The sequence below is a fragment of the Bipolaris maydis genome, assembly GCF_028858645.1.
Source record: "Bipolaris maydis strain C4 unplaced genomic scaffold PSV08scaffold_9, whole genome shotgun sequence".
NCBI lineage: Eukaryota > Fungi > Ascomycota > Dothideomycetes > Pleosporales > Pleosporaceae > Bipolaris > Bipolaris maydis.
In genome coordinates this window covers 1253368-1276683 of record NW_027093865.1, presented here as the reverse complement: position 1 = coordinate 1276683, position 23316 = coordinate 1253368, and the positions used below count along the sequence as shown (strand labels likewise).

The following is a 23316-nucleotide window of genomic DNA, read 5'->3' as shown; positions in this document are numbered from 1 at the left end:
TTGAAGAAGCGGGGGTCAATGATAAGATCAGACGAGGGGGGCGCGCACGGGCCTGACGACGCATTGTTTGGTTTGGCGCTTGTCGTGTTTACATGCATCGACACTCCCGTCCCGAACCACGACAACGACACTCCAAATTTCACAACCACACCATGGCGCAATCAGACGCCCGAGACAATATCGCCGACGGCCTCATTGCCAATGGCTCATTCAAGGCCCCCGCACAATCACCAAAAAAATCAGGGCTGTCCCCCAAAAAGACTGCACGCAAGACGCGTAGCAAGAGTATTGGTCCTGGTGGTTTGGAAGAGTTGGAAGCACCACCCCTGAAAGAGGCCGCGGGAAACAGGAGAAAGGTATTTTGAGTGCATGCGATCAGGAATGTAAAGGTTGCTGACTGTTCAGTCTGCCTTTATCCCCGCAGTCAAGTCAATCCTGGCCTCTAATGGCGAGGACGAGAAGAAACGGCGCGAGGCCCGTCGCAAGTCTTTGGGTAAGATTGGTAGTGCCAAAATTGTAGTATTTACGATATTAACTATTCTTAGCAAGGCGACGCGTCTCGTTTGCTCCAGAAGCCACTTTACATACGTGGGATGTAGTCGAGTACATGCGCGATGCGACCACTTCCTCCGCCTCGTCAGAAGCCACCCGAAGAGCCTCAAATGTCTCCCAGGCATCCACACCCGCATCGCCTGCCCCTCCTTCAGACCCCGCCGAGCCGCCTTCCACGCCACCAGAGCAGGCCGAAGAGCCTGAGCCTGAGCCCGGTTCTTCACCTGCAAACCAGCGATCGCAACATCAGAAGAAGAACCGCAGAAGTTCAGGAATACCGCCCATGAACTTTAACAACCCAGATGATGTCTACTCTTCAAGTCCTCTGAGTGGAGACAACGCGTCGCCTGGCGGCGATAACAACGGCAGCAGCGACTCCGAGAGTGACGGCGATTTGACAGAAAACCTGGGCGCTTCCCCAGACACAGAGGATTCTTCACAGAGCAGCGCTCGCTTGGACGCTGCACTCCGTGAGGCTGCGAACCAGGCGACTACTCAACGACTGGAGCTGGACGACGAAGATGAAGATGAAGACGAGAATGGAGATATGACTATGGACATTGCCCAAGACGAAATCACTTCCGCTTTCAAACCATGGGCGAAGAAGAGTTTTGTCACCGAGTACGACAAGGAAAACACTAGCCCTGCCTTCTCACCAGCACGCACGGTGGCTGAGGATGACGACATGAGTATGGATATCACACGCGCCGTGGGTCGCATTATTCCCCAGGACCAACAACAAAAACAGCAGCAGCAAGAGCAGGAGCAGGAGCAGGAGCAGCAACCCGACAACACAAGCTCAGACATGGATGAAGACATGACTATGGACCTGACTATGCCACTGGGAAGCATTCGGGCCATGGCAGCCAACGCGCCGGCAAACAGGAGAAAGAGCCTTAAGAGGAGAATATCCATGCTGGAAGCGTCACAAGGAAGCCCTGCGAAGCGCCCTATGGACCGACGTGCCAGCCTGCGACAACGTTCACAACCTCAAGAGAACGCATCTGAGGATGCTACTATGGATCTTACAATGGCAATCGGGGGTATCGTAAAAGGACCAGTGCCTGCATCTAGTAAAGGTGCTAGCATTGAGACTCCAGTTGAGGATGCAACCATGGACTTTACACTAGCTATGGGCAATATCAAGAGCAATCAATCTCCTGCACAGATCGAGGAGGACATGCAGGATGAGGAGGTCGAGGATGAGGACCTCTCTATGGAGTTCACCAAGATTGTTGGACCTGGTATTAAGCGATCTGTTCTAGCATCAGCAACCCCAGAGAAGTCTGCCGATGCCACACCCACTCCATCTGGCAAGTCACCAACTCCGCAAAAATTATCAGCCAAAAAATCACCTGGACGCAGGAGGAGCTCAATTCTTAGAGCAGAAGCAGATGCTGCTCCTGAGGTCTTGAAAGACATTACTCCCAGCACCTCAGGAGATGTGGTTTACCCAACTCTGGACCCAGGCACTCCTGAAATTGTCAGGCAGAAGGATATCGAAGAAATCGAGCCTTCTCCATTCGTGCGCCGTACTCCTTTGAGTGCTTCGAAAGAAAAAGGATCCGCAGCAACGCCTACCAGCCAAAAAGGAACTGGTACACCCAAAGCGATTCCTGACGATCCGCTTGCCGCCCCTATCCTGAACCGACGTCGTTCTTCATTGTCTGCCGTACAGTTCAGTCCTCTAGGCGCACCACGCGAGGAGCCTGTTTTGAAGAGCACTTCGCTACTAAGCAACAGCATCAAGCTGTTGTCCACGCCACGAAAGCAGTCACTAATGTCACCGGTGAAGCGTGGTATGACACCAAAGAAGGCCCAAACCCCCCAAAAGCAGGCAACGCCTAAGCAGAAGACCCCAACGCCGAAAAAGGCCACACCACGGAAAAGTATGAGTCCTAAAAAGCGTGTCATCTTCGGTGAGCAAGAGCAAGAGGAGCCTGAAGCAGAGGAAGGTGTTGCAGAAGACTTCTCCGAGGTTGAGCGCATTTCGCTTCAAGACTTCCTGGACATGACCAAAATCCGCTTCATGGACCTTAGTACGACCAAGAGGCGGCATACTGCCGCCCCTTCTGCTTTCCATGACGTCGAAGTAGAGGAGAAGGAAGAGTCACTGGATCGTTTCGTGGTTGCCGGCGCGTGTACGTTGCCTGAGTACGAGCTGTATCAACACGCATGCCACGAGATGAAGAAGTACATTTCTGATGGTCGCCACTTTGTCCGCACTATGGAGGCCAATGTTCTGGAGGAGAACCCACTACTCTTTAGTGAATATCTCACTGCTCCCCCAGACCAGCGTGCTGTCATGGACAACCAATTCAAGAACCTCAAGACCAATGCCCGCCTCGAAGCACGTGGAGAGTGGTATACTTGGAGAAGCACTCTCCTGCAGGATCTTAAGTCTGGTCTCCTCCATACTATGGATGGCTTCAAACGCGATGAATCTACACTGATCAACCAGGAGCAACTTCTTGATGTTGTACTACCCCCTTTGGTTGAGAAGAAGGAGCTTCTGTCCACCGAGTGCAAGCAGTTACAGCAGCGCCACGATGAACTGAACAGTTGCGACCGGGAGGAGCTTGAGCAGACAAGAGAGAAACTTACTGCTACAGATGTTGAGCTGGAAGAGAAGAAGCGGTTGTTAGCTCAGCTCCAGAAGGAGCTCGCTGATAAAGAAGCGCGTATCGAGGCAGCCAAGAGCCGCAAGGTTGAATGCATCGAGGAGATCAAGGCTGCCGAACGCATGCGAGAAGAGTGTCGTGGCTGGTCAACGAGTGAAGTCAGTAATCTTAAAGGTATGTCCAGTCCATCTATCAATGATGATATCCCACTAACAGCAACACAGCTCAAGTCGCTGCTCTGGAACAAGCTCATGGCTGGAGCATTACCTCTGCTTCATCTACAAGCATCACCATGACTCACCTGAACGACTTGGAATTATATTTCGTGCCATCTGCCTTTGCTACAGGCTCCAACACACCAAACGGGTCCATCTCACTCGCTTACATTGGAGACTCGGCAACACCCCATCCTCGTCCCCTGACTACTAGCAAGCGCTTCTTCCTTCAATTGATCCGCGCCCACCTTCATGGCATCCCGCAATCGCAGACGCGTATTTCGTCTCTTCTTCATCTTGTCAAGAACAGCTGGGCTACTGCGCTTGCGGTCGCCGAGGGTGTTCGCTGGCTAGAGCACAGCTACATCACAGAAGAGTGCATCCTGTCGGATGAACGCATGGCAATTGCTGCCAACATGCTCCTTCCCACTCTCCAAACCAAGGTCAAGGCCACGTTTGAACTTGGAGTCAATCTCGGCAAGGAGGGTGTGGAGACTGAGGTTAGCATGGCAGCCGAAGTCGTCTATGGAGAGAAGTATGGCGAGGAGAAGATGGGTGCTTTCTTGAGAGACTTTTGCGGCAATGAACTCAAGGATAAAGCGGGTATGTCGGTTTGGGCAGATGCCATGTTGGATCTTGCTGCTAGACTTAAGAAGACTGGAAGGAAGGGCGAGAGAAAGTAGTAGTAGTTTTTTTTTTGCGCTTTTTGGGCAAAGATGGCTTTTGAGAAGATTTATTTACGACTAAGCTTCATGAGGAACGAATGGCGTTTTGGGGGGCTCTGGGAATTTTTGTTGGGAGGGGTGGGGGACTAAAGATACCAATTGCATATCTTCTTCTTCTTCTTCTTCTTCTTCTTCTTCTTGATGACTGGAGTTTTTTGTTTGCCCTTTCGTGCCTGCCCAATCAGTTATTTCTGGTGGCGCAAGCAAGACAGATGGACAGATGGACGGACAGGTAAAGGGATGCCAGGATGTCAAATTGGCAAGAATTTTTTTAAACGTATGACCGAAACTACATATTTCGATGCAAAAGTATCCGTACAATCTAGAAGCTGGGAATGTGGCACCTTACCTACAGGTGCGTTTCGCGGTCCCTAAATTTCCTTGGTTTAAAATTTAGCAGTCTCGCTCCGTCACAATGCAGGCGGCGGGCGTGGGGGGGATGCAGTTGCGATGGCGGTTGCGACAGGCAATAATCGCAGTGAGGAGCTTGTTCGGAATGTTGTGGCGAGTGGTCCGTTTGTGGTTCAGATGGGGCGGTTTGATAGGTATGGGTAGAGGGATTGTATTGGTGTATTGTGGAGTTTTGTGGGGTGTGTGAGGGAGGTGGATTTGGAGGTATTGGGGAGGATTGAAGTGGTGTTGACGAGAGATTTGAAGGATTTGGTTACTACGTTTACTTTTGTGCTGGTTGTTGATGGTAGGTTTTTTGGCGGAGTAGTTGAGTGGGGTTGTTAGGGGAGAAGGGTTGAGTGCAGAAGCGGTGATGGTGTCGTTTATTTCATGTGAAGGGGAGAATTTGGTTCCGCTGGGTTTACTAGTCCAATTTCGGGGAGGGTTGGATAGGTTTTGGCGTTTTGAAGCTTCTTTTGGGGCTTGATTGGAGCAGTATCTGCGTTGCTTTACGGCTGATTATTCAGACGAGGTAAAGGCGGTGTATCCTGCAGCGGTTGAAGTAGAGAATTACCTGGGACACTATGATAATCAGAAGTGATCAGATATATGGGGATACTGTTATGGACTGCCCTCGCCTATTGGCTTTCAAAAAAGGCGGGAAAGAGGTGGTTGGTCGAGCATACCCTTCCTCGGGTTAGGCCCGTGAGTGATGCACAATATGTAAGGCCTTCGCTCTGCTTGATTTTCTGCATTCTTGCTTGAGAGGTTGTTAAAGTTTCAGTGCAATCAGCTAAATTCTAGCTATAATAGAGTCTTGTCGACCGAATTCAGTAAACAGATCGTCCGACCTATCAAGGCTAAGCAGGCTGGTGCCATGGCTTCCTTTCAGATAGGATATGCCAATGCACACAAAGTCACGGGTGAAAAATGTACCTGAAACAAAAAACAACAATCAGTTCTTGGTAATGCCGAGGTAGTTCGAGCAGGGTATGATCGGTGTGTTGAAACAGAGATGTGAATTTTTGTTGAGTGTTGCCGTGCGGGAGCCTGGCTGAGGCGGGAGTGTGCTGATGAGATGGCGATGCAGTTGGTTACGATGCATTATCCTCTTGAGTGGAAGTGAGATCGCAAGCCAGAGCTCGGGTAGAATGGGTGGCCTAATCAATTAACATCTTATCTCTTGGCCATGATGTGTGTTGTCAAATACCTTGGCTGGCGCTTGAACAGTTCGCAATAGTGTTTTGAGTCTCTTCCTGTTCAAGCGGCCTATAGAATCGGCTTTCAAGCCAGTTTATTCTTTCTCCTGTTAATATAGTTAAAGGTATTGCTTGATTATCGGTTCGTCCCTGCCATACTATTCTAGGGGTGTGACGTCAAGTCTGGAGCCTCAGCCCCTAGTCCATCACGCGTGGGGAAACCTGACAGCTGTATGGTCAACTATGCCGGATGTATAGTATGACCGCTAGCACTAGGGCGTTGGCGTTTACCGAAAGCCCGTCGGTATCTCCACTGCAGCTTCACGCGTTCGTCGGGGTTCCGAGATCATCACGGGTATAACGGACATAACGTTAAGCACCACTGTCGACACCCCTGATAACGTCTTAAGAGATATTGATTACGACAAGTGTGCTATCGATGAAGCATTATGATTCATTATGACTCCTATAAGTATGATACTGACACTCGATAAGGGCATGGACGAGAACCGGAGGACGTTTCGACAGCAAGATACGTCAACCTTACCTTGCTGACATTTCATTCTTCCTGCTTAACAAGAGGGCCAGGCTGTACAGGTTGCGTCCTCGCTTATTCTGCATATCACCTCAGCCGCCATGTTTTAAAAGCGATCGCTGACGCATTAGCGGCCATTTGTCAGCGAAATGTGGCTTGCAGTTGCCCACGAAAACAACCGTCAACTTACAAATATCGGAGACTTTTTCTTCCATGGCTTCGGACCAAAGTCGTGTAAATGTCTGCGATTGTATCATGCCACGTACATGTACTGTGTGTTTTGGGAAGGGCGTTTGGTTTGTTTCTGCAACGGTGTTGAGGTTGGTAGAGGAAACACAGCAAAGCCTTGTAGCAACTTATGTTTGCATTTTCCACAACCCCCCTTTTTTTTTGTGCAATCAGCAAGCGCCAGCGATTAAGGGCGTTGTCTGACTGCTTTTGTAGGCGTACTAATGGCGGCCAGCCTCGCTTGCAGAACGGTCAGAATTGTAGGTGGAGGTAGCACACTGGGCTCACATGCTTTTTGAGACACTGATACTCACTTCGTGCACACCCACTATTCGCTGCATATCCTCAATTCGTCCGGCACTCCACTCGCTGCAAGATGTGTGGTTGCTTTTCCCATGTCGCTTTATGTCCGCTTACTCCGTTGCCTCCGCTGACTCCACTGTGACTCTTGATTTCAAGCACTATCAGAAAAGTATCCGACAAATCAACCGGCGTCAGAAGACAGGGCTAAGAGATAGACAACTACATTTGCCTAAGATCAGCCCTTTGCCAAGAGCTCAAATGCCGGAATGTAAGATATGCCCCATCGGAGGTTGTCGCCTAACTGGGTGTCATGGGAGAAATCCACGACACACATGAAATCTACTTCGTTTTTGCTACGCTTGGCCGGTCCGGAAACTTCTGTGCGTCTCTGGTCCCTAGCCGTGTTTTCGTGTCACGCAAGAATCTGACGCCCTCGCGTGGCTGAACCTGCAGACGATGAAGTAAAGATAGAAACTACATTGAGGTATAAAGGTTCAAGAGGGGAACTTGGTTTGATACCACAACGCTTTCCAAATTCCCATAAAACAGACGCGCCTTCCCTGAGAAATACGCATTACCCCTTTTGAGAGGCAGAACTACACCGTTTCACTCAGCCCTGTCAACCTTCATCAAAGATCTTTCTGTTGGCGCTCAACGCGTCCTGCATACTCGGGGCAACATACCACCGCAGCCATGTCGTCCTACTTGTTCCAGCACTCTAGTGTGGGAACATTATTGCACTATGTCAAACACCGCAAGTTCGACTACACCCGCAAGCCCCCCAAACCATTATCTCCATCTTCGTCAACAGACGACCTCCCCTTTCCAAAGGAAGAAGTACCCACAGAGGGCCCTGTCGGCGCAGAGCTCAAGCAACATCAAACCACCCTTGTAGACTGGAGTGGCCCCGACGACCCCAGCAACCCCCAGAACTGGCCTCGGAGTCACAAAATCTTAGTGACAGTCATACTCTGCGTCTACACTTTCGCCGTCTATGTCGGATCTTCGATATACACCTCCTCGCAGCAAGATGTGATGGAAATATTTGACGTCAGCCATGTCGCAGCCTCACTAGGTATCGCACTTTACGTGCTCGGCTACGGTATTGGGTGTCTGCTATTCTCCCCACTGTCCGAGGTTCCAGCCATTGGCAGGAACCCCCCATATGCGATTTCAGGGTTCTTGTTTGTTATCTTGTGTATACCCACTTCCCTAGTGGACAACTTCGCCGGCTTGATGGTCCTGCGATTTCTCCTGGGTTTCATGGCATCGCCCTGCCTCGCCACTGCGGGTGCATCACTCGCGGATGTCTGGACAATGGCCGAATTCCCATTCGCCGTCGCCCTCTGGGCTATGGTCGCCACATTGGGTCCCTCCCTGGGCCCAACACTGTCTTCCTACGCCGTCAAGGACTTGGGGTGGCGCTTCTCGAGCTGGGAGTTGCTCATCATCTCAGGACCAGTATATCTCGTGTTGCTTCTCATTCTGCCAGAAAGCTCCGGGCCCACTATTCTCTACTACAAGGCTAAGCGTATGCGCGAGGAGACAGGAAACCAGGAGCTTATGTCCGACTCGGAACGTAAGCAGAAGAACATGAAAGTCAGCAGTTTGCTGTTTGATGCTCTCGTTAAGCCCTGGGAGATCAACGTTCTGGATCCGGCCATCTTGTTCACGACGGTATACATGGGATTGTGTTATGGTATCTACTACTCATTCTTTGAGGTAAGCACCTCACGAGGTCTCGTCGCTAAGCGCACTCACTAACATGTTCCAGTCTCTTCCTTTGGTCTACGTCCCCATGTATAACTTCAACGCCGAGACAACCGGCCTCATCTTCCTTTCGATTCTTCCAGGCTGTGGACTCGCATTCACTATCCACGTCTTGTACCTCAAGTACCGGGTCTTCCCCCGTTTGATGAGCGGTACATTTGGCGAGCTTGAAAACCACCTGTGGCCCGGTTTGATTGCTAGCCCTATCATCGCAATCGGACTATTCATGTTTGCATGGGCATCCCGACCATCTGTTCACTGGATCGTACCTACGATTGGCCTTGGTCTGACCGTCTTCGGAATCTACTTCATCGCTCAGAGTGTCTTGCTCTACATCCCGAACATCTACCCGCGTTACGCAGCCAGTATCTTCAGCGCGAACAGTCTGAGCCGAAGTGCATTTGCATTTGCTGCCATTCTCTTTGCGCGTCCAATGTTCGAGGGCATTGGGATCGATGGAGGTGTAAGCTTGTTGGCAGGGTGTATGGTACTCTGCTCTGTTGGCATCTTTCTCTTGTTCAAGTTCGGTAAGAAGCTACGAGAGCGCAGCCGATTCGCCGTCGCATAGGCTTAGCAATAACATGATTTATGAATTCTTATACGACAAGGAGAAACAATGGGGAGGAAGTTGCTAGCAAAAGATGCTAGACGGATTTAATACGTAGATGTGATAGTCGAATCTCCCTTCAAAAAATCTACTTCCATAATCGAGCAAGTCGAGTTCCATTTGCAAAACGTAGACCAAGATGTAAACTGATTCTTATCATAGCCATGGTGGCGACTTCTCAAAGAATACTACAACCATGGTAAGCTTTATACGACCGAAGATCAGGGTTTGAACATGGATAGGACGATCGAAGCTTATCGCTCGTGATCGGCCCGGACGAGGATCGACGAACAGCGCCAGGGGATGCCGAACTGTGGGTTCAAGCGCACGGGCACGTGGCTCGCATCGTGTCGATGTACTATGTAGTACTGCCGGTATCCAGAGCGCTTTTCGAGTCAGGCAACGATCAGCAATTATGTCTACACGACTTGGGTACGTCGTCCCAGTTACGCGCCTGACACAACTACCAGGCATTGTGAAAAGCCCATGGCTACTCAGGCCACCAACATTCCGCCCCCCCATTGCAGGGATACTTTGCATGCAGATGAGTCGTGCTCTCCTGCACAGTCGATGGCTCGAAATAGATGTCGCAGGGTCCGCAGCATCACCTGGTGAGTGCGATTGATTGTCCACAGCTTCGTACTGATCGTGTTTACCAACACGGTAAGTAGATTGTCTTTTTATGAGACGTCGGCAAGAACTCGTGATGTATAGTCAGGCCCGCTGCACTAACCCTATCCTGCCGGTGAAGGAGAAGGCAATCAAAAGCGCCAGTCGTCCGATATCCACTCGATGCAACCAACAGCACGTCGTGACTAGACGGGCCTCGGCCAGGCGCATGTGTTCCGGCCGTTGGGTGTGAAGAAAGCCAAGGCGGCAATGAAAGAATCTGTTCCCAAGGGCTGTACGGCAGTGTCAGGGCCAGACCTGCCTTTCCGCAAGAGGAATGGTCTGGCGCCGGGTGCCCCTGACTTGTCATCGCTTGTGCTGTAGCCGACGGCTCCCAGATGACATCCAACATCAAACCACTCGGACTCCTTCCTGCATTCGGATAAATCCACCCACTCCAAATATGCCGCCATGAGGCATAGCCCTTAGGCAGCCACCGCGGCCCCGTTCTTTTTCCCTCCGCGACGCACATCCATCAGGCTTCTGCAGCGTGCCTGCTTGACTCTCCAATTCGGCATGACGATGAGGGCACAGTACTCGTCGTCATGTCGTCAAGAAAACCCACTGTTGAATACGGCATCACGCCTTTCCAGTGCCTGGGCTAAGTACCAACGCCGCTCCCGGAACTCTGGACCGACCATCCTGTCGTGGCGTCTTCTCTCTCCTCCCTATGTTGGCACTCAAAGGACCATACTGCTTTAGCCGAGATTGAAGATTCCCATGGCCGGAAGCGGCTTGTCCACCGGTCGCCAGTCTAAAGTAAGACATCATGTTCCAGCGCTTCTAAAAGCAACCCATTTTCAAACTTAGCGCTCGCCTAGATGCACAGCTTCTTGGACGCCGTACCTGACTTCAGACTCGAAGCAGTTAGGTCCAAGGCCTCCCCACCAATGGAAGCGCAAATCGACAGCCGTCTTTCTGTTCCTGCAGCTTCATGAGATTTGCCGTCACATCCTGCACAATGGCATGGTTGCCTGCTGCTAAACGGCACTGGTCAGTGAGTAGTCACTCATGCAGGTACCACGCCACGAGGCCTTGAGGCCAAGAGTAGATATAGTGTAATCTCCCATTCCTACTTTTCTCATCGTGAGTCGCTCTGCTTTCCAGTTCGCCCTCAAGTCGCTCTCTTTCGAGTCTCGATCCTACTTGCAGCATTTTTGCTTGCGTCCTTTCTTTGAGTTCGCTCATCACAATCCTTACTGGCCTTTGGCCGTCCTATCATTTCCATCACGTGTCGTTGTTTATACTGTTAATACTGTAATCATGGTCACCTCAATCTTCTCACGCGTTGCTTTTGCAACTGGACTTCTGGCCTCTACTGCTTCGGCCGCTTACGATGCCTCCGCCAAGTCAAACGTCGCTGTTTACTGGGGACAGGGAAGCAACCAAATGTCGTTGCTCGAAGTCTGCCTGGATCCCAACGTAGACATTGTCAACATTGGCTGTAAGTAGTCATGGATGAGATAGATATAGCGAGTCCTCAGCTTGACTGAGGACCTGCCAATGTCTGATCGAACTGGTCTACCTGCCAAAGGAACACTGCTAATACAATCACCCCAACAGTCATCAACAAGTTCCCTACAAAGCGAGGCGAATACCCTGGATCAAACCACGCCAATGCTTGTGGTGACGCAACTTACCTCGACCCGACTACCAACAAGCCCAGCAAGCTACTCAGCTCATGCCCTGGCGTTGGTGATGCCATCAATGCTTGCAAGAGAAGGGGCAAGAAGGTCATGCTCTCGCTCGGTGGTGGCTGGCCAACAGACTACTACCTCCCAACACCAGATGTTGCAAACTGGTTTGCCGAGTTTTTGCTTGGAGCTTATGGACCCCCTACTGCAGAGTGGAAAGCTGCCGGCAAGCCCCGCCCCTTCGGCGATGCCTATGTTGATGGTTTCGATCTCGATCTCGAAGCTGCAGAGTGGGATGTACCGTCCAAAGACATGCTCTATGCAAACTACGATGTCTTCGGCAAGTACATCAAGGCACACTCCAGCATGCTTCTCTCTGGTGCTCCTCAATGTGTTGTCCCCGACGCTAGGATATTCCTTGCTCTCAAGGAGGTTCCCTTTGACTTCCTGTTCACCCAGTTCTACAACACCTGGACCTGCTCTGCTGCCAAGGCTGTACAAGACATGAAGAACAACGCAGAAAGCACCTTCACCTTCAACACCTGGATTTCTTGGCTCAAGGCAAACTCCAAGAACCCAGACATTAAGCTCTACCTTGGTTTGGCTGCGGGTGAAGATGGCCTTCCTACACACAAGGACCACTACCTTGCCCCAGAGGATGCCAACATGCTTGTTCAATCGCTCCAGGGCGATAGCATGTTTGGTGGTGTTATGCTATGGGAGGCTACTGTATCTAAGAACAACCCAACTTATGACCAGTCCTACGGTACCTGGATGAAGTACGCTGTTGAGGGTACTTTCGAAGACAAGTTCCACCCGGTTGTATCTTCTAGCTCTATGGTCTCTTCGACAATCACACCTTCCAGCACGCCTGTCTCCAGTACTCCCGCATCCAGCACGCCCGCTTCGAGCACTCCCGCCTCCAGCATCCCCGCATCCAGCATTCCTGCTTCCAGCGTTCCTGCGTCAAGCACCCCAGCTTCAAGCACTCCGATTTCTAGCGTCCCGACTACTACCTATCCTGCCTCTAGTGTTCCCGCTTCCAGCACTCCCATCTCTAGCGTGTCGGCTTCTAGCATTCCTGCACCTAGCACCCCCGGTTCCAGCAGCGTTACCATGGTCAGCTCCAGCTCTATTGAAATTCCCAGCAGCACCCCTGTTGAGCCTTCTTCTATTGCTACCATCTCGCCCTCTGCTTCCAGCAGCAGCAGCGCCTCTGTTGGGCCATCATCTGTCCCCACCGTCTCAGCAACCGAGAGCACCAGCAGCTCTGTCGTTGTTCCTTCGGGTAGTGAGACCTCAACTTCCTGCAGCACTTCAAGCGGCGCCTATCCCACTGGTGTCAACTCCAGCTATGGCGTCTATCCTACTGAGTCAGCAGTATACCCAACTGAGACATACTCTGCCAGCAAGGGTGCCGAGTACCCCGCTGAGAGCTCCAAGGGCCATGGAGAGTACCCAGCTGCGTCCAGCACTGGTTACGACAGCACACCTTCCGTCACCAAGAAGCCTGAGCAATCCGAGTACCCAACTGTTCCCACTGGCTCTACCACCAGTATCGTTACCAGTAAGTTCAATGTGTTATTCAATCTCACGAAACTATACTAATTTCTTAAAGCCACCTATGTCGATGTTTGCCCCACCGGTCTTACCACGGTCACCACGACGTACGTTGCGACTGTCTGCACCAAGTGCGCGAAGCCCACTGGCACGACCGATGTTCCTGAGGGATGGACCACGAGTGTATACACTGCCAGCACCTTGACTGTGACAATCACCAAGCCCATTGCCACCGTTACTGCTGTGCCTGAGTACCCATCCTCTGCTCCTTCAGTTGTGTACCCTGCGGAGTACCCTGCTGCGCCAATTTCTTCTGGCAAGCCTGCATACCCAGCCGTACCCGAGGCTTCCAAGGCTGCGTACCCTACCGTCCCTGAAGTCTCCAAGGTCGCTGAGTACCCTGCCATTCCTGAAGTATCCAAGGCCGCTGAGTACCCTGTGGCTTCTGCACCTTCCGCGGCTCCTGAGTACCCAGCTCACTCTATGCCTTCTGTGCCCTCCGCTGTCCAGCCCGCCTCTTCGCCTGCTGTCGAGTACCCCTCTTATCCTATTGGCACCGGCTACCCCAAGAAGCCCGTGGAGCACGAGGCTGTTAGCAGCATGCACATGACCCTCAGCAAGGTCGCTGTTCCTACTTACACTCCTGCGCCTTACCCATCGGCTGGTGTTCCTTACATCCCCGCCGGCCCTGCTAAGAACGCTACTAGCGTATATGTTCCCATGCCCACTGGTACCGGCAAGCCCGTCACGCCTCTCCCATCTATGCCACCTCAGTTTGAGGGCGCTGCCAGCCGCGCCAGTGTCGGCTTCATGATGTTTGTTGGTGCTGTTGGTGCTGTTCTTGCCATGTAAATTCTTTGGATAAGAGTTATTCGTGCATGGTGGTGAAGTGTATTGTAGTCGCTTTGATTCTCATGTAAATAAATCCTCATATCCATGTTCTACCGAACAAATAACGTTTTCGCGCGATTATTTGCAATACTCATAATGCTCAGTCATTGTCATGTCGTGATGTCTCGTGTCATAATGCTCTTTGGCGTAAACGCGTTAGTTCCAAGGTGGGGAACAACACGAAGCATACCAAATGTGGTAAGATGTGTTCATCACCACATCTCAGGTTGGCATCTGGGTCCTGGGTCCTGAACAAGGGTTGCGATCTCACTGCGTTTGTCTCTATATATGTCGGCGGTGATTGGTCGTGGAAGGGGAACGGCAGGCCGCGGGGGAGAGCTTGGAGCACAAACGTGGTGGAGACAGCCTAGTCACCTTTCGTCATTCGTTCGCGACCTCCAGCGACGACTTGTACGCGCTGCCCGCAACCACGCCCCAAACTTTACTGCCAGGGCGCCGAGATGCTCACACACAAGCCGTCGAATTTACGAATTGTTCCGCCTGACTGACATTCCGCGATTCACTCTACTTTCGTCTAGGTGTTTCTAGAAGCCTCGCCTAGTCTTCCCTCTGTCTCCGCTACTTTCTGGGGTTACCTTTCACACAACACCTGCTGCTACTGGCAAGCACCAACACCGCCCAAAATGAAGTACACAATCTACGACCGGCTTCTCAAGCGAGAGGTTGGTCAAGAGCGCAGCAAATATTCAGACATCCGATCGATATATGGCGACCGGAAATGGATCGATAATCTCGATATCGTAAACGAGCTTGAAGGTCACAGCGGATGTGTCAACGCCCTCAGGTGAGAAACCACTTCACAAATATTCAAGGGAAGTATCTAATATCACTAGCTGGTCGAAATCTGGCCGTCTCCTCGCTACCGGCTCCGACGACCACCGCATCAACATTCATGCATATCACCCCGAATCGTCGACCGACCAGTTCAACCTCACCACGTCTATTGAGACGGGCCATCGCTCCAACATCTTCTCCGTAAAGTTCATGCCTTACTCGGGCGACCGCACCATCGTTAGCGCAACAGACGACGTGAGGATATTTGACATTGAGCATTCAGGTCACTCGGCCTTCCGAACTGCGTCTAGAGCAGGCGGTGCGCGAAACTTGGGCACAGCACGGAGCAGAGTGACACTGACCGAGACTGATACAAATGCAAAGGCATTCCGCTGCCACACCGACACTGTGAAGAGGATTGTCACAGAGGATAACCCGTTCTATTTCATGACCTGCTCCAATGATGGAGATGTACGGCAATGGGATATAAGGCAACCAGCCAGGGCATACCCACCACCACGAGACAGCATGCTTCCGGCGTGGGCAAGGGACGACGACGCATCTGATGACATTCCACCGCCACTCATCTCGTACAGTCGATATGGACTAGATCTTAACACGGTCTCTTGTTCTCCTAGCCAGCCGCACTATATTGCACTTGGCGGGGCACACCTTCATTGCTTCTTGCATGATCGACGCATGCTTGGCCGTGACATCAACCGTGAACGCGGTTCCAGACTTTCCACTCCAGCAAGTTGGAATGAAAATGATGAGGAGCTTCTAGGAAAAGCGACACAGTGTGTTAAGAAGTTCGCGCCCAATGGAAAGCAACGCATGAGCAGAAGCGACAGCGGTCACATCACCTCATGCAAGATAAGTGACGCCCATCCAAACGAGCTCATCGTAAGCTGGTCTCAAGACCACATTTATAGCTTCGACATTTTGAGAAGTCCGGATGCAAGAGAGAATGTGACACCAATAAAAGCTTCAGGTAGTACGTCCGGTCGTCGGGTCAAGGACACCGCCAAAAAACGCAAGCGACCAAAGTCGAGTGCATCTTCTCAAGAGGCCGCTGAACGTGCAGGATCTAGGCCACGGAATGATAGTACGGAAGACGATCTTGCACTACGCGTCACCTATGGCAATGGACAGAGCGAAGACATTCGCATCCAAACGCCTGCCGAGAGTCGTCTAACTCAGGAGCAACTGAACGAATTGCGATCAACCGACCACTACCGTATTGCAAGTACAACTGTCAAGATAGCAAAGCGCATATTCGATCTTGGCGAACACGGAGAGACTGGGCTGCAATTGGCCTTCACCTCCATCCTGGGCTTGGCAAACTCAATAATAGCGGATATGGATGATATAGATCGGACATGGACTTATCCAATCGACCCAGATCCTGTCGATGTGGCGGTACAAAACAAGCTCCGTGACAGCAGAGCAGCTTCGCGCCGGTTTGTGCAAGCAGCTGGAACGTTGGCACGAGTTTTGGGTGGACAGCTGTTGACTGGGTCTAGCTCAGATGCCTTGATTGCACAGTACTTTGCATCGATCCAACCGGCGCCACGGGAGAGAGAGCTGCCCCGGCATCAGCATTTCGGATATGACTTCTTAAAGGCCATACTGTTGTGGCTTGACAGTGGTCCGGGTGCTGTAGTAGAGGGATTCTCGGGACGAAGCAGTAGTGCTCGTTTGCCTCTCTCGCATGGGGCAGACATGGACGCCATACAGGAACAACTGATTCCCTACCTGATGAACCTTGCAGGTGATGACAGCATTGTCAATCCCGATGCCTCCAAATTTGAGACGGATGCCACTCGAATTCTGTTTTCTTCTGAGATTGAAGCAGTCAATGCCTTTAGCCAGGCTCTGCAAATACCTTTTGCAGATCTGACTGGAACAAATGGATCTGCAATGGAAGCGGATTCAACGGATGAACCTACTCAAACGCGAAGTGCAGCAAAAAGGAGATGGGCATATCAGGTTGGAAGGGGAGTGTTGCTCAATGCTTCGAAGGACATCAACTTCGCTTTCGTAGATCGCGCCTATGGCGGTCGTGGCATCTCGGACAAACAAATCAGAGCCGAGGAGAGAGCGCTGAGAGCACGACAGGCAGATATCGATCCTCTGATTGACGAGGGCCCTGTCCGTGACGCAGAGTTGATTGGAACATCGAGCCAAGAGGCAGAAAACGAGGATGACGGTTCCCCAAGCTCTGCTACCCCAACAGGATCGAGATCCACCGTCGTTCAGAATTCTGGGGAAAACGAAGAAGACGAAGAAGAACAAAATGACGACGATGATGATGACGACGATGAAAATGATTGGTATGAGGACTCTGAAGATGGATTAGACGAGGATTCTGAGAATTCCGAGGACGAGGATGAAGAGGGACTACGGCGGACAAGAAGTGGACATATGTTATGGCGTACCGACTTTGGTCGCAGTCGCTATAAACGATGGAAGGTTGAACGCGACGTGCCATGTGCACCTCACACCCGTGTTTACACGGGACATTGTAATGTCAAAACGGTAAAAGACGTCAACTACTTTGGTCTTCAAGATGAGTATGTTGTCAGCGGGAGCGACTCGGGTCACGTTTTCATTTGGGATCGAAAGACAGCACAACTTCTGAACATCCTAGAAGGGGATGGAGAGGTTGTGAATGTTATTCAGGGTACGTTTGTCAATCTGCACATAACCATATGCCCAGCTAACAGGACTCAGGCCATCCCTATGAACCACTCATGGCTGTATCGGGTATTGATCACACGGTAAAGATATTCTCACCAGATGCTCATCTCCAACACAACGCTCGAAAAGGCGTTGGCGTGCATTCGGCAGACCCCTCTTCCTTCTCTAGCATCCGTTGGGGTCGCCGTGGCCGTAACGTCACCACTGAATCCGCAGCTGAAACCGAGACTGAGCCTGCAACCGCAGCACTCAGTGATAGCGATGATGAAGTTATGCCTGGAGGACTTGCTAGTCGGCGCAGGATGCACCTAAGTTATCAAATCACAAGCCAGAATGACATGGATCGCAAGGGTGAAAGAGACGATTATTTCATCAGCCAGGCGGTATTTGCGCAACTGGCTAGACACCTGGCTAGAGGTCAGGTCGGCGGTGTTGGGAATGGTGGCGGTGAGGAAGGAGAAGAAGGCAATGAGGCAATTGTCATCACTGAGGACAACTGCAATATCATGTAAACGGAACAATAGTGGTAAAGCCAAAAAGAAGGGAAATGCTTGCAGTTCGGCGCATAGGCCGTGACATCTCCACAAAAAACCTGCACCATGATTAGGCCATTTCGGAAAATCAATGACTAAAAGTCAATATTGTACTATCATCTCTCAATTCCAGTAACGGCCCTGCAGTGTTGCGCTGAGACCCCTTTCACGGGTGATGGGTTTCACCCCATTCCTCCAAAGACAAGTCCATATCCAAGGCTATATCTGGTTTATGATGCCTTCTTTTGCTGGGCCTTGAGTGCCTTCTTGCGATTGCTCTTGATCATTACTACTGAGACGAAACTGCCAACGACAGTGGTACCGAGAATAAGGAGGATGACGGGGATGCGGATAGCCCAGACACGAGGGAGGAAGAGAGAGTGCAGGATGTGGTCGTCATCAACAAAGGGCTGTAAATGTTCAGTACATATGTTGCGGCAAGAAAATCTTCAAGTTGTGGCCGTACCATGAACAGTGTCCAGACGGTGTAGTAGACGAAGACGGCAGTCGCTGCGACGAGCATGCTGAGACCCACGAGGCGATCGGCCTGTTTGCAGTTAATCTACATTATTCTTGATTGTGTATATCTGGTCCCATACCATTGCGAAGTTTTGTTGGAATAAGGAACGAGTGAAATTAATTAGGAGTGAGACTGGGTTGCAACCATGTTGCTGTCCCTTTCCTCCCTCTCTCCCGGGAAGACGCGCCAAGCCCAGACCCCTGTCGGCGAAACCGCGGTCCGTCCGCCGCAACTGCATTGCTGGGCCAGCTTCGAGGCTAAACTTTTGCGAGGCGCGTCACTTTACACGCCTCCACTTTGACTTCTCCCATCTTCACCCTTCCTCCCCCACCCCCGCGACCCTCTTACTAAGCGGTCATGGAGGTCGCATCTGCCGTCCGACTGCCTTCGCCTTCGCCTGAGCCCGAGGTCGATACGCAAGATGTTCCGCGCAAACGCGAGCGCTCGCCATACGATGGGCCGAGTGCTGGGCCATCCAAGAGAAGTCGGAGAGATGAGGAGGATGAGCATCGCAGCGGAGAAGCTGGCCGTCGCCCAGCGCCGAAGCCCACTACTGACGACCTTCCCGAGGACGACTCACGACTGAAGCTCTTCCAGAATGCCTTCAGCGCGAACCGGAAGCTGCCGATTGACGACTCCAAGACACGTGCTGGAGGCGCGTACATTCCACCCGCTCGCCTGCGCGAGATGCAAAAGTCGATTACGGATAAGAAGAGTGCAGAGTTCCAGCGCATGGCTTGGGAGGCGCTGAAGAAGTCGATCCAGGGTCTGATCAACAAGACGAACACCGCCAACATCAAGATGATTGTGCCTGAGCTGTTTTCCGAGAACTTGGTGCGCGGACGGGGTCTTTTTTGCAGAGCTATCATGAAGGCGCAGGCTGCCAGTTTGCCCTTTACCCCGATTTACGCAACCATGGTGGCTATTGTGAACACCAAACTACCCCAGGTCGGCGATTTGCTAGTTCGTCGTTTGATCGTACAGTTCAGGAAGGGATTTAGGAGGAACGACAAGGCCGTCGCCCTGTCAAGTACTATGTTCCTTTCCCACCTCGTCAACACCCAGGTCGTCCATGAAATCCTCATCGCGGAAATCCTTCTGCTCCTGCTCAACAAGCCTTCCGACGATTCTGTTGAGATTGCCGTCGGCATCATGAAGGAAGTCGGCGCTTTTCTCGACGAGATGAAACCTGCCATTGCCAACGCCATCTTTGACCAGATGCGCAACATCCTCCACGAAGCCGACATTGACAAGCGCACGCAATACATGATCGAGGTACTTTTCGAAGTGCGGCGCACGAAGTACAAGGACAACCCAGTTGTGAGGGAAGAGTTGGACCTTATTGAGGAGGAGGATCAAATTACCCACAACCATACGCTTGAGGGTGATTTGAAGGTTGAGGATGGCTTGAACATTTTCAAGTTCGATCCTGATTACGAAGCCCACGAGGAGGAGTACGCCAAGATCAAGGCAGAAATTCTGGGTGAAGAGGAGGGCAGTGACGATGACGGATACACGGATGCGTCATCCGAAGATGAGGAAGATGAAGAGATCAAGGCTATGGACGTCAAGGATCAAACCAATGCGGATCTTGTCAACTTGCGCCGAACAATCTACCTGACTATCAAGAGCAGTGGTGGATTCGAAGAGTGTGTACACAAGCTCATGCGAATCAACTTGCCACAGGGTCTGGAGAACGAGCTTACTACTATGATTGTAGAGTGCGCTAGCCAGGAGAGAACCTACGAGAAGTTCTACGGTATGATCGGAGAGCGGTTCTGCAAGCTGAACCGGATGTGGACAGACCTGTTCGAGGAAGCGTTTGCGCACTACTACGAGACCATTCACCGTTTTGAGACGAACCGCTTGCGCATCATCGCCCAGTTCTTCGCCCATTTGCTAGCATCCGACGGTATCGGCTGGCACGTCTTCCAAGTAGTGAAGATGACGGAAGAGGACACGACTTCTAGTTCTCGTATCTTTGTCAAGATTCTTTTCGAGGAGCTTCTTGCCTCGCTTGGTCAGAAGGCGGTAGTTGAGCGCTTCAAGGACCCCATGCTCCAGGACAGCCTCACCGGCATCTTCCCTATGGATGCGGACGACCAGAGCAAGACACGCTTCTCCATCAACTTCTTCACTGCTATCGGTATGGGTGTGCTTACTGAGGGTATGCGTGACTGGCTCAAGAACAGTGCGCCCAAGCCAAAGCCACTTCCCGAGCCAGAGAGCGATTCAGAGGACGATCGCAGCGTTTCATCGCGGTCAAGCTACACCTCGAGCAGCTATTCCCGATCGCGAAGCCCTGTCCGCAGAAGGCGAGATTCGAGATCTAGCTCGCGAGGCAGGTCTTATACACGCAGTCCGACGCCCGACCGCAAGCGTGGCGGTCGTGGCCGGAGCGCTAGCTATGATTCTGCATCCCGCTCACGCTCACGCTCCCCAACGCCCCGTAAGCTCAAGAACAAGCGCTCTTATTCATCTTCCCTTTCCCGCTCCCGCTCCCGCTCTCGTTCTGCGCCACCTCGCCGTCGAGGCCGCAGCCCCTCATACTCCGCTTCCCGCTCTCCACCACCAAAATCCAAATCTACACGGCGTGACCGTAGCCCTTCAGGCTCACCGTCTCGCTCTCCACCTCCGCGCCGTCGAAGATACTCCTCGTCTCCTTCGCGGTCGCCATCCCCAGCACCAAGACGCAGACGCGACTCAAGCAGCCCTCCGCCATCAAAGGGCAAGAGCAAAGCGAGAGATGATAGTGCCAGCCCGCCACCGAGACGCAGGAGAGATTCCAGCACTCCACCTCCCAGACACAGGCGTGCATCGACTAGTCCGCCCCCCTCGAAGGGTAAGGGAAGAGCGAGGGATGATAGCGCTAGTCCACCGCCGAGGCGCAGGAGGGATTATAGTACTCCACTGAGAAGGAGGAGAGACTCGTAGTGCGATTTATGGATGTAGAGGACGAAAACAGTTTGATATGGGATGCATGTGTTGAGCATTGAATCGAAACGACGGGGTTTGGGCGATATAGTAGTATTTGTATATTATTACAGCATTTGTGGCGAAATTGAGCGAAAAGAATAGTCCTTGCAAAACAACAAGTTTCTTCTGAATGAATACCAAAAAGTAATACAGCCCGCACGACATTCTTTGTATACCACCCTTGTCCAAAGTTGCCAGTGGCTTTTGATACAACAATGTTATTATTCAACGATCTTCATACACATCGTATAAGAAACGTGCCTGGTAAACCTCACTTATACAGACCTCTCTCAGCACCATACCCTAAAAGCCAACCAAACCAAACCCTATTCAGTCTCACCCCCTCACTCACCACAATAGTGCAACCAGTGCAAACTAAACGGAGGAAGGCACCACCACTCACACCAACTGTTTTTTTGTCTTGCGTCACATTCCCAAAGCGTAACCCGCACCTTCTTCTCCTTTCACTCGAGACCCACAAACAAACAAACCGCCGCTGACCTGCTTCCCAATCAGCAAACGCCGATATAACCGCTATCGAATCCGGCGGGTGGTTGCTTTCTCTCTCTTCATTCAACTCGACATTCGACTCGAACTTGAACAAAACACGCACACATACACACACACCTTGAACACTACCTTTACTTTACTTCAACTACACATTTTTGAGCGTTACGAGAGAGAAAGAGAAAAAAACGTTACGCTACAGCACGTACCTGAAGTACACTACGAACCTACGTAGCAACCTACGTTCATATCACGGAACCTACGAAAGAAAAAAGAAAAAAAGAAAAGAAAAAAAGAAGCGAGTATGGCGGAACTCGAGGCGAATCTCACAGCGTACGATTTGGATGTCGCTCTCGAGCGTGATGCCGAGGGCGAGGGATGCTTCGTGCTTGATGTTGGGGTAGATGATGCTGGCAAGTCGGTTGAGTCTGTGAAGTGGGTGGAGGGGGTTGTGCAGGAGTATCTTGTTCGTGGTGAGGAGCTGGGTGCGTCGGTTACGAAGATGTATGTTGTTGGGGAGTGGAATAGCGCTGTGTATGGTGAGGAAGACGAGGGGGATGGAGAGCGCGAGGTAAGTGTTTTTTGTTTTATTTTCTCTGTTAAGGGGATTGTTGGGGTAAGAGAGTGGTGCTGATGCTACAGGAGTGTCATGGGAAGAGCAAGTATGAGCGGGAGTGGGAGGAGGCGGGAGCAGAGATTGCGGAGATGGTTGAGAAGATGCCTGGTTTGAAGGAATTGACGTGGGTTTTCTCTTCACTATCTGGAGAGTGATTTGCTGACATGACATAGATGGATCGCTGGCATCCCCTTCATGAGCGTGGTCTGGGAGACGCTCCCCACATCCCTTACAAAGCTCGTTCTCGATCTCGGCCAGCCCGTTCGCATTGAGCAGGATGGCCACATCGAGTACAAGTCGTACATCACGCAGACGGATATGCGGCCTCTTGTCCGGCAGACCGAACTTAAGGAACTCCGGCTGTTCCGTATGCACGACTCGATGCAGTCTGTTGTTTGGGAAACTATATTTAGGAATGTGTCTGAGAGCGGCGTGCGCGTTGTTGACTTGCAGATGGCTGCTGAGCCGCTTGTTCGTGCGACGCACTGGCATAAAGCTGAGGATGTGGTAGGCTTGACAGTCCCGAAGCAGGACTCCAATGAGAAGGAGTACAAGTAAGTTGGAATTCTCTAGCCCTGAGTAAGATGATTTTGTCTGACCAAAGGCTTTGGCAAATTTTAGGGGCATTGAAGGAAAGGGTGTTTTGCACCACTCGTTCGGCATGGGTGAATATCTTGATGCTTTCTGCATGCGCAAAGCACGTATCGCTGCAGGTTTAGAGGAAGCTAAGCCACTTCCACTCTGGTAAGTGGGCTTGGTCTCAAAGAAAA

The 23316-nt window shown here is 51.6% G+C and overlaps 6 protein-coding genes across 6 annotated transcripts; 5 read left to right on the top strand and 1 right to left on the bottom strand.

The window, feature by feature from the left end:
* Window positions 1-152: 152 nt before the first annotated feature.
* Window positions 153-4071, top strand: PSV08DRAFT_363405 (Spc7 kinetochore protein-domain-containing protein; the record flags this gene model as incomplete). Its single annotated transcript, XM_014228505.1, has 4 exons — window positions 153-356; window positions 406-493; window positions 546-3347; window positions 3398-4071. The coding sequence occupies 4 exons, from the start codon at window positions 153-155 to the stop codon at window positions 4069-4071; spliced, it is 3768 nt and encodes a 1255-aa protein (XP_014083980.1).
* Window positions 4072-7461: 3390 nt separating this feature from the next.
* On the top strand, window positions 7462-9267 carry PSV08DRAFT_410625 (major facilitator superfamily domain-containing protein; the record flags this gene model as incomplete). Its single annotated transcript, XM_066093862.1, has 3 exons — window positions 7462-7605; window positions 7642-8490; window positions 8543-9267. The coding sequence occupies 3 exons, from the start codon at window positions 7462-7464 to the stop codon at window positions 9104-9106; spliced, it is 1557 nt and encodes a 518-aa protein (XP_065948935.1). The 3' UTR covers window positions 9107-9267.
* A 1630-nt stretch (window positions 9268-10897) lies between these two features.
* On the top strand, window positions 10898-13974 carry PSV08DRAFT_402951 (glycoside hydrolase). Its single transcript, XM_014228503.1, has 3 exons — window positions 10898-11258; window positions 11378-13015; window positions 13067-13974. Exons 1-3 carry the CDS (start codon window positions 11078-11080, stop codon window positions 13858-13860), a joined length of 2613 nt encoding a protein of 870 aa, XP_014083978.1. The 5' UTR covers window positions 10898-11077; the 3' UTR covers window positions 13861-13974.
* A 569-nt stretch (window positions 13975-14543) lies between these two features.
* Window positions 14544-18291, top strand: PSV08DRAFT_363402 (uncharacterized protein; the record flags this gene model as incomplete). The annotated part of the gene is made up of 3 exons (XM_014228502.2): window positions 14544-14704; window positions 14754-17377; window positions 17428-18291. The coding sequence occupies 3 exons, from the start codon at window positions 14544-14546 to the stop codon at window positions 17904-17906; spliced, it is 3264 nt and encodes a 1087-aa protein (XP_014083977.1). The 3' UTR covers window positions 17907-18291.
* Window positions 18032-18585, bottom strand: PSV08DRAFT_48296 (dolichol phosphate-mannose biosynthesis regulatory). Its single transcript, XM_014228501.2, has 3 exons — window positions 18527-18585; window positions 18394-18474; window positions 18032-18337 (listed from the first exon to the last, which is right to left on the bottom strand). Exons 1-3 carry the CDS (start codon window positions 18527-18529, stop codon window positions 18158-18160), a joined length of 264 nt encoding a protein of 87 aa, XP_014083976.2. The 5' UTR covers window positions 18530-18585; the 3' UTR covers window positions 18032-18157.
* A 219-nt stretch (window positions 18586-18804) lies between these two features.
* PSV08DRAFT_402949 (uncharacterized protein) lies at window positions 18805-21550 on the top strand (the record flags this gene model as incomplete). Its single annotated transcript, XM_014228500.2, has 1 exon — window positions 18805-21550. One exon carries the CDS (start codon window positions 18805-18807, stop codon window positions 21379-21381), a length of 2577 nt encoding a protein of 858 aa, XP_014083975.1. The 3' UTR covers window positions 21382-21550.
* Window positions 21551-23316: the final 1766 nt, after the last annotated feature.